Source organism: Lepidothrix coronata, unplaced genomic scaffold, assembly GCF_001604755.1.
Source record: "Lepidothrix coronata isolate B3197 unplaced genomic scaffold, Lepidothrix_coronata-1.0 Scaffold297, whole genome shotgun sequence".
Taxonomy (NCBI): Eukaryota; Metazoa; Chordata; class Aves; order Passeriformes; family Pipridae; genus Lepidothrix; species Lepidothrix coronata.
This window is the reverse complement of record NW_016690477.1, coordinates 620,277-634,421: the sequence shown is the minus strand read 5'-3', so window position 1 is coordinate 634,421 and position 14,145 is coordinate 620,277. Positions and strand designations below refer to the sequence as shown.

The window sequence follows — 14,145 nt, the reverse complement described above, 5'->3', positions numbered from 1 at the left end:
AGAAAGTATCATCATACAGTTGCTGTTTGCAGGCCATAAAGCGTGCCAGTCTAGAGCTACAGGTCTTCTAGCCTCAGACCAAAATGTCTTTAGTAATACAGTGCCTACAAGGACCATTCCCAGCAGGTGTAGGTCACCTTAGTCTGTTGGGCAGGTTTCTGCTTCATTGTATTGTATGCTCTGAGCCTTGTATCTTGTCATTTTTGCACTGGAGATCTTCTCTGGCAGAGTATTCATGAGTTACAATCCTTGAATTTTCCTGTCCCTGTGTTGGAACCTGTAGTATCCACTGATATATAAAATAGTTTCCTCACCATAAATGCATATTCTATCCCAGTTATGGCACTGGACATTTCAGAAGAAATGAACATGTATGTACTTTATGATCTGCAGTTGGTCTGTTGGAGCCACATGCTGTGTGTGGGTAGAGTAACTTTAGGGAGGATTGTGAATTTCAGTATTGCAGTTCTAGCTTAATACCCAGGAAGAGGTTGAAATTTTTATATGACTTGTGTATACACTCAGCATAATTGGTATCGTAAAGAAGTTACAGGACACAGTGTTCTTAATACCATCTAGGGCAAGTAATTTTTGCAGCACAAATTTTTGTTCTGTGAAAGAAAATGTAGTATGTTATAAAACTGTACAGAATCTGTCTTGGAGGGAGGGGTTGTTGGGGTTGGTTTTTTGTTTGGTTTGTTGTGGGTTTTTAATTCAAACAAAACGAACAAGCCATTCAAAGCACTGAATAATGTTATGAATGTTCTAATTTTGAAGTTGGAAGGGCTACATGATGCAGCATATGTTTAATTGCCTGCTAGTATTGGGTGCATGAACTGGTCTTTCAGTACTGGTGTTTTAGTTCCACTGATTGATTGCTCTGAATAGATGTGTGCACAGCATTATGGAATCAGCACTCTTGTATTTCATGTTTAGACCTTAATCATGACTTGGTGATCTTTCCAAAAGATGCCTAAAATCATAAAAACACATAATGAATGTCTTATGTTTGAGTTGTTTTTAGAAGGATTACTATACATGCTTCTGAAAGGTTACATTGTACAGAAAAGCAATAAATTTTTAACTCTTCTTAGAACTAAGGTATTGATTCATATTTAAATATATCTTATTTTTAAACGGCGTGAATATTTTACAGTAATTATTTCTTTAAGAGAAGTCTATTAGCAGTTGCTGTCTATGCTGTTAAAATGCTGTAATTTTATTTTGGGGATCCTAGCCTGCATAAACTTGTGTTGAAGCCACATTAAATACTTTGAAGTCTTTTTACATCTGTGCTGCATGGTTACATATATATGGGAAAGTGGCCTCAGCCTGAAGAAGACCCTGTCCAAAGAATATCTGCCTTTGTTCAGTTTTTCTTCTCTTGTTGTTTCCAAAGGCAAAATAAGTGAAAAGTTTGGAAAAGCAGGTAGTCAGAAAAGAATTTTGTTGCTTAAGAAACATAACAGAAGTAACACTCCTGGCATAGATGTATGAATTCTTGGAGGTTTTAAGTATTCACAGTTACCCCTAAAACCAGTGTTTACTGAAGGACATCTGAAGGCACCTAAACACCTTTGTGAGAGCACCATGCTCACATTTTACAGGTGTTGTATTTATCACCCATCTCCTTTTTATTGTAGTTGTTAACCCAGGCATCAGCTTCAGCATACCCTCTATTCCACCTGTTCTGTCAGCCAGGCATTTTCAGTACAGGTAGCACTGAGTATCACAGCTCTCACCTTCAGATGCCTCTCAGTGATCCTTTGTTATCTTCTTTCAGAACAGGCAGAGCTTTTCTTTTCTATTCAGCAATAAAATAAACTTCTCATGTTTCAAATCATTATCTGTTGCTGTAAGGACTCCTCAACCTGATTGTCATTTCATCCGTGTCTCAACAGCCTGTGCTAAAGAAACGCCCAAATTCCAGTGCAGTTCCTGCTCAAAGATCAGGGAACCATCTTTTTTTCCTCCTTTTCTTAAAATGTGCCACTGAAATAATGAGTAGAGTGGCTTGCTTCAGAATTGGACTAAAATGTTACCTTTATGCCAATTTGGATCAAGTCATACTCTGAGGATTTCCAATTTTTTTTAAAGTTAATTTCCTAATAAATTTTTTTGAAGTTAATTTCTTAATAAATCTGCATTTGCCAGAATAGGTGTTTATATTAAAAAAAAAAAGGTTTGCTGGTCACTGTGAGCTCTCTGCCTCCTCACTGTTATTTCAGCAAATTTGAGTTTGGATCCAGTGGTACAAAATCAATGTTTTTGTAGCTGTTTTAGTATAGCTACTTCTTACAAATATTCCTCAAACGCAGTTTGTCTTGACATCATCTTGTGCATGGGGCAGGCCAGTAGCTTACATACTGTAACTTTGTACCTTCCTCTGCACAAGCTGGTTGAAACACAGATTAAACGGCCCTCTGAGTGTTCCCTGGGCAGAAGATCATGTCCTAAACATATCTATTTTGCTGTTTACACCCAGCACAATGGCCTGTAGGCTCTGAGTCCTGAATCTGGATCTGAGGCAGCTCTGAGCTATATAAAATCAGCTTTGTGTTTTGAATGAGGAAAGCTCTGTTTGTTTTGCCACAAGATGGAGCTCTCTGTTTGACTGGAACCTGCCTTTTTTGCACTATTTTAAAAGAAGTTTTTACAACACTGTTGTGCTTACAGCGGGAAAGTCCCTTTCAGCTATTATGTTTTGCATTTTTCCCATAATGCCTATGAATTGTTTGAGAAAGCTTAAAGTGAAGAATCATTAATTCCTGAGAATAAATAAAACATGATCCAACAGCAATCTTAGGTTTAGCTTTAATTTTAATTTAGGGGGGGAATGCACAGTTTGCACATGTTTTCTGACAGACGAAATCACATGATATTTCTGTAAATTTTGTTAAGTACTGAATTATGTACAGATTCTTTTTTCATACAGATACAAAGCATGGTTATTAAGCTGCCACTGCTTTGAAAAGGATGATATAAGTAAAACATTTGGTTTCAGACACAGTTACATGGAAGGGGTGCTTATATTAAAAATAATGCTTTGGTGCATGTATATATGAAGATAGTCTCTTTTATTATAAAAATGTATTATTTCCTCATGAAAATATACCAGCTCAGGAAATGGCCATTCATATGTAAAATTAGTAAGTTGGGAATTAATAATTTTGTTTCTATTTTATAAACTTTGTTCATTTACAGCAACAGATTCTCACTCTTTTTACTGTGTCCAAAGGATGGAAAATGCTACAGCAGTATGATACACCCCATTGTTGACTGATGGAGGATGAAGCTGGTACAGGACTTTCTTAGTGGTATTTGAGGGTGAAATACATCCATGGAAATGGATAGATTTTTTTATCATTTCAATTTGTTTCCTCTTATTAGAGTCAGTGATTTCTCTACTTTTAGCAGCCTTCTCCTATCTGTGACTCATTAATAGCAATGAGTCTTGCTTTTGCTAATGCGGCTATGTATCTTCAGTGTGCCTGTCTCTTATCTGAGGGGATGCCCAGTGGATATAACAAATGGGGAAAATGCACTGATTGTATTACAGCTATGTGCTTTGGGTTGAGCTTGCAATCTTAAATCAGCATTGCTTTATTCTGTTCTCTATTCATCATCCAGGGATAACTGCTTTGTTTCTAATTGATTTATGTTAAAGTCCTGTGTTTTCTCTAAATAACCAATTTTTTCATGTCCAGTTATCTGAGCTCTTTCTCCAGATTTTCTTATAACTCTCTACAATATGGAGAGAATCATGATTGCTAGGCTGTGCTCCCTTGTAATAGTTTTTATAGTGCTCACACTAATCTCTAAAGCAACTGGATTCCTGAAGCTTCATAATTACCATCTCTGGAGGTGAAGTAGAGCTTGTTGTTATGTTATGCCGTGCTAACATTCGAGTGTGTTAACATGACACTCCAGTGGGTTTTTAGGAACATCCTTCTTTAATGTACAGTAGTACATTCCAGCGCTAACTAGAAGTTACCTCACGTTGTTTGCTTAACCACTTCTGCTTCCACTGTTCACACTCCCCATGCTCTACCCTTCACACACCACTTATATGTGTTCTGAAAGGACTGCCTAACTGCACACACTGTTTTGGAGCTGTGATACTTTATATATGAGAAGGGGAACACAGCCACGATTAAGACTTGCCTTGCTTCTGCTAAGCTTCTCTGGAAGTTCAGAATGGTGTCTGGTCTAGCTGGTTGGTCTGTCTGTCCTTTGCAATGTGTTGAATAGTTGTGTACTGTGGTATTACAATGTGGCTTAATCAGGGAATGGCTCAGAGGGTTGGGTAGGACTGAGGGGGCGGGAGCTGCACACGGTTTTTATTGTGCATGTCTTTTGGCCACTGCTAAGTTTGGTTATTAATTAAGAGAACCTATGCAATCATGATATCTTTGATGTAATATTTAACTCTGGGTATTTTTCAATCAGCTTTTGAGATGCATGGCTCTTAAATTCGGTAGTTATTTTGCAGTGACCACAGCTGCATTATATAGCAGATTAGTACAGCCACAGAAGTATTTCTATGAATAAAAAAGAAATTGGCCTAAGTCTTCAATTTTTTAAATTGATCTGTGTTGCTTCTTTCCCAAATCACTGATGCACCAACAGAGTGGCAGTTTTACAGCAGCATTTGTCAGGAAATTTATTTACTAAACTGTTCAGAAATATTCAAAATCTGCTATATTGTGCAGCTGAGGACGTACATTCTTAAAGAACCTAATCACAGGCACAAGAGAAATGTCACAGATGTACAGTAGTGGATCCAAAAAACTACCACTTTTCCATACTGTGGATGTGAGAAATCAGAAACAGTAATTAATATGTGTTCATCTCCTCCCCACCCCAACAGTCCATATTCCTGTAGCATTAGCCAGATGGATCCATTACTGAGAAGTAATGGGGATGCCTTTTTGTGGATCAGTCTAAAAGCTGAAATGCGCAAGCATGCAGAAAATCCTGGTGCTCCTGAGCTGGTGCTAGAAAATGCTGCTTGTAATTTCCCACTGATGCTATTTGCTCATTTAGATAAGGGCTAGTATTTCAAGCACTGCCTGGCCTCAGTTTGGCTTGAGCAAGACGTATTATGATCATGGACAAGTTTCAGCAGACCTTTTTAGCACTGGCCTTGGAGTCCTAGAGGTGTTTCTTTTGGAGAACAAGTGTCTGTTAAAGTAGAACTTGTGTATTTCACTCTTCTTACATTGATCCCATCAAGGTGCCTCATCACTTTTTGCATCTGTCTTAATCAGCACACAGAAGTTTGATTTTCCCCTTTTCTGTGTAAAATGCAAAGAATTTGCTTTTTTTTAATTTAGTACCTCATCCTGGGAAGTGCATGTCACAAACCAACTCCACCTTCACCTTCACCACCTGCCGCATTCTGCACCCCTCCGATGAACTCACACGAGTCACTCCAAGGTAAGGGATTCCTGTGATGGCAAAACCTTCAGCTCTGTCAGAGTTTCCCCTCTAAGCAAATGCAGAACAATGGCATAAGCAAAAGCATTAGCTGCATTAGTGAACTACAACACACCCACAAATTATTCCTCCCATTTTGAGTTACCTCAACCTGATTTTGAGAGGCATGTGTAATGTTTTAAAAAGCCAATCAAAGTATCTTAAATTTTGTTGTCTCTAGTTAAGATATTCTAGGATCAGACATAACTGTATTGGCTCCAAACCTGGCTCCTCTTGATCTTGGACTAATTGTAGTCCTCATATGTGAATGCACAGAATGTGGTCTCTCATTAAAAAAAAAAAAAAAAAAAAGAGGTTTTTCCAGGGAGGAAAAGTCTAAATCTTTTTTCTCTGAAGAAAATGGGATGTGCAGGTAAAGAAATCCAGGAAGTACCTGAGGAACAGATGAGGACATATGCGTTAATCAGAAACAAAGAGATGTCTACTTTGTTCCTTGGTGTAATTGTTGGAAATGAGTTCATGGTAGCCAGACTGAAACTAATAAACTGGCGTAACAATAGTAATTGGCGTGTATAGGCAATGCATGCTGACAGAAGGCCTTATGGAAGGTGAAGATCTGAGAACCAGGGGGGGTGTGTGTGAATTTCATACCTAAACAGGGAGCTTTACTACTTAGCAAATCAGTATTTAAAGAATGTTCTTTTCTGTTTAGAAATACAATGCCTCATTGCTTTCTCTGCCCCTTCCAGCTCCTGTGTGGGAGCATATCATTGTGTAGGTCCCCATTCAGAGATGATGTGTCTAGATCTATTTAGACATGAGATGGACAGTGACTGCCTGTGAAGGGCATGAAAAGCAAAGGTATTGAATATGAAAACTTGTCAGGTGGAAAGGAAATGGTTGATGATTAAATGTAACTTTTCCGCTTCCCTTTCTGAACTTAGTTAACAGTGTTCTGGGTGGATTTTCATTACTCTTTTCTGTCTTCCTTTCCCATCAACATGGTTACTGAAGAGATCCTCTTAAATGGCTGGAGTTCTATTTTAATTTTCTTGTTATTATTGAATTGCTGTTAGTTGTGGTCATAATAAACTCATTAGTTACTAAATCTAACAAATCAGCCAGAATGGACAGCTAAATTCAGTACATTTTCAGCTGCCTTAGTTAAATTGAAGTTCATCGTTCATTCAGGAGGACAAACAGCAAAATAAACAGAGTGATGTTTTCAGATGTGTTTAAGGAGCTCCTCCTTACCAACTATAAACAATTCTTCACAGGTCATGTGAGGAGGACGAGGAACCTGCATTATGTCTCGTTGTGCTGAGAGGAGGTATAGGGCAGACACTATGACCCAGCGTGGTCAGGGGTGAGCAACACTGCCAGCAGCATCTGTGCTGGCAGGATCATGACAAGGAATGCTCGTGTGTGTGGCACCAGCTAACCCCAAAGAGGTTTGGCATTTACCTACCTGGTTGCATTTTAACCTATGCTACCCCAGGTGTTGCTCTAACCTGACTAAGTTTCATCTAGCTAAATGAAATGCTCGTTTATTTCTTTCCTTTCTCAGTCTAACTCTGAAACTGTCACTGGGCTGAGTTGCTGAGGCCACTTTGAGTCTGTTTCTGCAGTTGTGTCCGGGCTGCCCAGTGGTGTTGGTTAGTTTGATGGGAAAAATATTTCCTGGTTAAAGCAATGCCAAAATGATCAAACAGACAAAAAAGGTAACACCTACAACTGCTTTCTTGCAGGGATAGCTTATTTTTTCTATTGCACTGTAGTGTGTAACTGTGCTGACAAATTAGTAGAAATACTAATCTAAACATCTGTGCAACTGAAATCTGTAGCTGGAAAGAGTGAAGCTGTTGAAGTTAATAAGCCATTGGAGTGCTCTAGTTTTCATCTTGTGACTAGGGCATCTTGGAAACCTGATGATTAACACCATGTGTCTGGGTTTCTGAAACGTATATGGTCCTACCTTGTAGAAAGTCAGTTCATGCAGTAAATTCTTTCTTTTCTCTCCTTCACACTTTTCAAGTCTTCTGTATTCTGTGTGGGAGATGAGATGACCATGGTGACTGTCACTGCTTTTTAGTTCCACTGTGAACTGAAATCAGAGCTATGAGGGTCCAGCTTTAATCAATGTTTAAGAGAAGAATTGTGAACTAACTTCATTCAGCCCTGCCTTCAGAGTGCCTGTGTGCTGCTGCAGTGGGTGTGCGTGGCCTCCATAGCTCTGCTGGGAGTAGTCTTCTTCTCCTGCTGCTGATACAGCCCAGGCAGAGTGGAGAGGACATCAGGGTGTGCCGTACGTGCACTGACAGCCACAGCACACATGGGGGTGCAAGGAGACTGGTTCCAGAGCCATTTAGCAAGGCTGCTTTTCTAATTACATCTACTGACTTTCTCAAACGTGTTTCACTACAGTTTATTGAGAGGAATATATGGGATTCCTCCTGTTGAATTGCAACTGCAAGGTAAAAATCCTGTGGCAGTTTCATTTGCTTAGAGTAGAGGTTGGTACACTTCCAAATCACTGTCAGAGATCATGTTGGTCAGATTCTGTTCAGCCATGGAAAGAAGACATGACGTGAAACTTCATAGCATCATGTTAATTAAGGAGTGCCTTAAAGATATGCTGATTTTTTGAAGACCACTGGACTACAGTTTCTAGTGTTATGTGAACTCATGCCACCTGATCACTGTAAACCATGGATCTAGATGATGTTCTAAGCTCATCAGAAGCTGTGGTTCAGAACAAAACATTCCAGGGTGTCTAACCTGACATGCACAGTAGTGTTGGCTACACAGAGTTCATTAATGTCAGGTGAAATGAGACTGCAAATTCCAGTCAAGACATCATCTCAACCCTTTTGTCCATATGGGCAAAACAGATGCAATTAATTCACTGGCCTGAGTCTTCTCTATACCTGGAAATCCATCCAGATTGTCTCAATGTGGCTATTTGATGCATTTCTTGGTACAGAGAACCCAACTTAAGTTAAAGTTGTATATTATGACTGAGCCAATCCAAGAGTGTGGCTCTACTGAAAAGGGAAGATCCCACTCTTTCCCCTGTTCCTTCCCCTCCCAGCTGCTTACGTTTCCCACTTTGTCGCACTGGCTTTGGTTTTTGTTTGACTCTTTGCTGAGTGTCTTCTGCTTGCTAATGTGGCAAGATGGGGGGAAGATTTTCTTCTTTGAATAGTGGTGAGCTCAGGTCAATGAATTCTGTGTTAACATCAAGTATTGCATTGCTCAAGACCCTTTAAATGCCATTAGAGGGGATGAAGCTGTGCATAGGAGATGTTACTGTGGAATTCAAATTTTTTGCTTGTATACATATGGCAAAGATCATAATTTAAGCTTAGTTAGAAAAAGTTGGAAAGGTTTTTTTTCTGAAGGTACATGGAACTCTTGGGATTTTCCCAACAGACATGAACTGGGAGTATTATGGATGTGCCACATGCATTGTTTCTGGAATAACTATGTATATCATGTCTTAATGGATGGATGGTGTAGTCTGGACTGACATAAATTTTGAGTGGAGATTATCCATAAGTGTCTCAGTTTAAAGAGACTGGAGTGTTTTGCTAAGGAGGATGAGTTATGAGGTAGACCAAACTCCTCTCTCTCAGCAATTGTATATCCAAAATTAAGAGGCTCCAATCAAGGAAGTATGGAAAATGGAGGAAATAACAACCCGTTATTAAAGGATATATGTATATTGACAAAAACAGTGACAGAACACAAAAGCAACTAAACAATAATCCTGTACCCAAAAGTCCCCTTCAAAATGGAAGCAGTTTGATACTTCTCTGTCCTGTAGCATGATTTTGGATCACTGGAGGAGCAGAGCCTGCAGTGCTCGGTGTTGGCCTGCAGGGGGCGCTGTTGGGCTCCAGCTGTAGCCATGTGGGCACCGGGATCTCAGGAGAAGCCGGAAAATGGAGATTCCCCCCCACCTCCCCCAAGGAGGGGAAGTGGAACAGGGGGAAAAGGGGTGGCTTCCTTCCTGCTAAACTCATGCTGCCTGCGGCTGGCTGTGATCAGGACTCCCCCTTTTTTAATTCGATGAGCACACAAACTCTCCGATGAATTCTGAGAAGATTCTGAGAAGATTCGGGCTGGGCACCCCCTTTTCTTAAGCACAAACTCTCCAGTGAATTCCGAGCAGATTCGGCCTGAAGGCAGGGCAGTGCACAGGCAAGCCGAGGCCAGAAAGCAGCCAGATGACCAGGTCCAGAGCAAAATGGCCTCCGAGCTTTTCTGACACACCTTGCCCTCGTTAAGGCAAAAAGTGAAGTGTCTCCCGTTTGTAAGGAGAGGAGGAGAAAAACTCCTCTCCCTTCATTGCAGCTTTTGGTGGGCCATTAATCCGGAATGCAGGTCAGCCAGCTAGTTCTTTTTTTTTCTTTCACAGTGGGACAAGGGAAAGGAAAATTTCTGCTTGGATTTTTAGAACAAGTAAACCTATGACAATAAGTAAACGTGCTGTGGCCAACCTGATCTATCAGAAACAAGTCTTTTAAGGATGGCACTGTAGTGCCAGAAACAGTCAAACCTGTTCATGAGATCTTACACCGTGGCACAAAGGATTTGGAATGTCTCTTTTGTGGTTATTCTTTGGAAATAAGTACTGTATTAAGTCTGTGTTCACTTAGCTGAGCAGCTTGTGGGGTGAGAGCAGTCTACCAGATGCTATTTGATATGCTTCAAGAATTCCCAACCCCTAGTAACTAGCAGTAGTGTGCTTAAGAAAACAAAGTGCCATAAGATAGCACTAAACATAAGTATGTAATGTATGTCCCTTGTTCTAAATATGTAGATTATTGCCATTTAATATTTTCTTATCCTCTGCCTGTACATGTTTTGAGAAGAAAGAAGTGGAATTGGGGTACAATTTAGCACTATTTCAAACTATAAAAATTGTTTTACCGAATTAACTGTAGAATGGCTCTTTGTCATGCTCGATTTGCTGCTGAGTTACCAGTTACCCGTTGGCCAGTTGACAAGAGCTTGACTGGATTTTTCTTATCACTTCTGTTTACTATTCATACCATTGTGCATCTCCATCAAAAGGCAGATCCCCATCTCATTCCCCTTCAGTGAAAGCAAATTCAGCATAAGAAGGGAAGAAGGGTTTAACCTTACAGAAGTGCATGTTGGTGGCAGTTCCAATTTCCAACAGCTTTTCTACAAATACTTCTATAAGCAAATAAATTCCCCTCCTCCCTTGCCACTCTCTCCCATGACCCAGCAGAACTAGAAGGAGTGGCAGTTCTCTGTGCTCAGAAGTGACAATAGAAAGTACATGTCTTGCTTATACCATTGGTCAAGCAATTTCTCCCCCATTTCTTTGTCTCACAGAAGCAACTGGGAGTTGTGACAGTAGGTCAGGAAGAAAAATTGAAGGTGTTGACTTTGTGAATAGTTTATAGAGGGAATGTGATGCTGGCTGTTGCAGATTGCATTAATTCCATGAGACTGGGCTGTGAAGTGTGCAAAGTGGAGATGTGTTTTGTAAGATACAATGTTTTTGCACATTTGTGAGGAGCTGGAAGCTGTCAGTGTCCTGTGCGCTCTCCAAATGGATAAAAGGCCCTGCTCAGGGTTAAAAATCTTGCTTGCACTAAGTTTTAATTCCCTGCTAGAGAGAATAATTTGACTGCTCCTTTGCTTTCAGCCTTAACGCAGCACCTACTCCAGCTTGTGGCAGCATTAGCAATTTGAAAGGCACCCCGGTGGCTACTCCCTGCACTCCTCGGCGTCTGAGTTTGGCTGAGTCCTTCACCAACCTCCGTGAATCCACGACGACAATGAGCACGTCTCTGGGGCTGGTGTGGCTGCTGAAGGAAAGGGGCATCTCGGCAGCAGTGTACAATCCACAGAGCTGGGACAGAGCCAGCAGGAGCACCCTGCTGAACACATACTCCCCTAAAATGGCCATCATTCCTTCCACTCCACCAAACTCACCTATGCAGACACCTTCTTCTTCCCCTCCATCTTTTGAGTTCAAGTGCACCAGCCCACCTTATGACAACTTCTTGGCTTCGAAGCCTGCTAGTTCAATCTTGAAGGAGGTGAGGAATAAAAAGAACATCAGGAACAGTGAGAGCCAGACTGACGTGTCTGTTTCCAACCTTAATCTTGTGGACAAAGTCAAGAGATTTGGTATCGCCAAAGTTGTGAGTTCAGGGCAAACATCAGCTCCTCCTTTAACTGATGACCAGGGACCTCTTCTCTGTGGGGCACAGGGACCAGTGAGGGCCCTTGTTCCTGGAGGCCTGGCACCAGATGGTCTCCCACTGGGCTGCCCTGCCGTGACCAGTGCCATTGGAGGCATCCAGCTGAACACTGGCATCCGAAGGAATCGGAGCTTCCCCACCATGGTGGGTTCCAGCATGCAGATGAAAGGCCCGACGTCTCTCACTTCGGGGATCCTCATGGGAACCAAGCTCCCGAAGCAAACTAGCTTACGATGAAGGACTTTATTTTTACAGCTAGTCTTTTTAAATGAAAATATTTAGATTCTTTCTCCAACCTCCCTTTCCTTCCCCCACCACCCCTTCATTGCCTCTTGAGTTTGACAAATCAACTTCGTGCCTAATGGGAGAAATGTGTAAACTTTGTATAAAATGTGTAAATATGTACCAGATCTATTGTAACTAATTGGATTATTTTACTGTTCAATTGAGTGCAAAAGGCTCTATGTTATGATTGCTGTATTAAGGTTAACTTGCTAACCTTTTGAAAAGGTTTTTTTTTTTTTTAAGATGCACTGAAAAAAACAAAAGAGCAAAACCAACAAAAAGTAACTTGACTAGAAAAACGTGAATTCTGTAGCTAGCCTCACTTGAGTCAAAGGTGCATGGGAAGTTATTGAATGTGTTATGTGAGACCTCTCATTACATCACTTGAAGCATGGGAGCATTTGTGCTTCATTAAATACTGAAAAAAGCACTCAGTTTAACATGTGGTAGTTTTAATTTTGCCTCTGTAGATGAGTTGAGCTGAGTTATTGGAGTGCCTGGCTATTATGCCTGAATGGATGAAACTTAACTTCTTTTTTTTTTCCCTGTTCTGTATTTGCCTCCTCCCCAAAATTATAAACTTGAACTAATACTGGGTTGAGGTCAGCAGGCCTACTGGGTACCTGGAATAGTGACATATTCCTGCCACCACTGTTTCATTTGGCATGCTTACACTCTGTGCAACTTCTTTGTTTGTTTGTTTGTTTGTTTGTTTTTGTCATTTTTGTTTGGTTGGGTTTGAGGTTTTTTGTTTTTGTTTTCTTTTTCAATGCTGCACTGGACTGTGGAAGGGAAAATGCTTTACTATGTGTTGCTGCCACTGAAACACGCTTTTGTCAGTGCCCCCAAAGAAAAGAGTTTTCACAACTTTTGAGGTAAACACGGCAGTGACTTCCTAGATGTCAAAGTTGTGGAACAGATTGACAGATAAGAATGTTATAAAAGAACATGTAGCAAAACCAGTATTAGGAAAAGGTGCATCCTTGAAACCTCAGCAGAGAATCACAGAAAACATTTAGTAACGGAATGGTACAGGCTGGAAAGAGCAACTTGCAGTCCTGGTGCTGATCTTCATGTTTTATTCATGTCGAAGACCATGGCCTTGTCAGCAGGGTGAGAATATTCCCTACCGATTTTCTGTGTTCTTTTTTCAGAGAAACCTTTTTCATCCAAAGTTGGACCTTAGTATAGGTAAAAGATTGGAAAACACTTTATTTTCACAGTGTTTTTTAAACTGACAAAGTACCTGCCAATACCAAACATATAACTCCCCGCCTTTTCAGAAAGGAAACAAAAGACCTTACACAACCTTTAGTTGCCAGGCAGTCCTAACTATATCACAGTTTTTTCTCTGTTCCTCCCAAAATTCTGCTGGGTGCTTGTAGAAAGAGCTGAAATACCTTGGAACTGGAACAGACTGGAAAGAGCTTGTTTCTAAAGCAGAGCTGAGACATACATTTTTTGGTGGAAGAGGGGATGGAGAGGAGCGAAGCAGGGAGGGTTTAGCATCCACTTTCTTTTCCTTGCACTTCTTATGGCTTCTAAATCAAGCTCCCTGTTTGTTGCCATTATCACACTACACGTAATTGCCATGAATTGCTGTTTGTACCAGACTGTTACTAAATTATTAGCACTGATAATTTCTTGTATAAATGAAACTGTCTTTTAGTCTTTGTGATGAGAGATAGGTGGGTGGGTTGTTTTTTTTCTGAATGAAGTAGTTATTGCAGTAGTGCTATGGACACTAAGGATATTTTTTGAGAAAGAAAAAAAAACACATCGGTCAGTTACAGCATGTGTTTGAAAACTATTTATTCTATGAACTTACAATGTTTTAGTAAAATGCCATCAGCTCTGTTTGCTATTGTATGTGTGCCCTTATTGCAAGTAAATTTAAGTATCTTTTTATTTGAATGTATCTTAAACCAGTAGATAGAATAACAGTTGATTCTGAAAAAAAATATGGACTTAATGGACCATTTTATATACCCAGAGGAAGAAAGCAATACCATATGAGAACTTAAAGTGTAGAAGTTAATCATGCAATTGGAAATATTTAACCTTTGAATAAGCAGTAGGAGCTGTCCACCCACCAGAGAAAGCTATTGTAACACATCAGAAAGATGAAACTTAATTTTTTCTTCACTAATATCAATAAAATAACAGAAAAAATGCA

General features: G+C 40.2%; 1 protein-coding gene across 2 annotated transcripts; it reads left to right on the top strand.

The window, feature by feature from the left end:
• Window positions 1-6: 6 nt before the first annotated feature.
• On the top strand, window positions 7-14,145 carry LOC108508445 (trafficking kinesin-binding protein 1-like). Of its 2 annotated transcripts, XM_017837240.1 has the most exons (4): window positions 7-3,298; window positions 5,337-5,439; window positions 6,717-6,805; window positions 11,123-14,145. In XM_017837240.1, exons 3-4 carry the CDS (start codon window positions 6,747-6,749, stop codon window positions 11,919-11,921), a joined length of 858 nt encoding a protein of 285 aa, XP_017692729.1. In that variant the 5' UTR covers window positions 7-3,298; window positions 5,337-5,439; window positions 6,717-6,746; the 3' UTR covers window positions 11,922-14,145. The 2 variants fall into 2 exon arrangements, with proteins under 2 accessions (XP_017692729.1, XP_017692728.1); XM_017837239.1 differs by lacking the exon at window positions 6,717-6,805.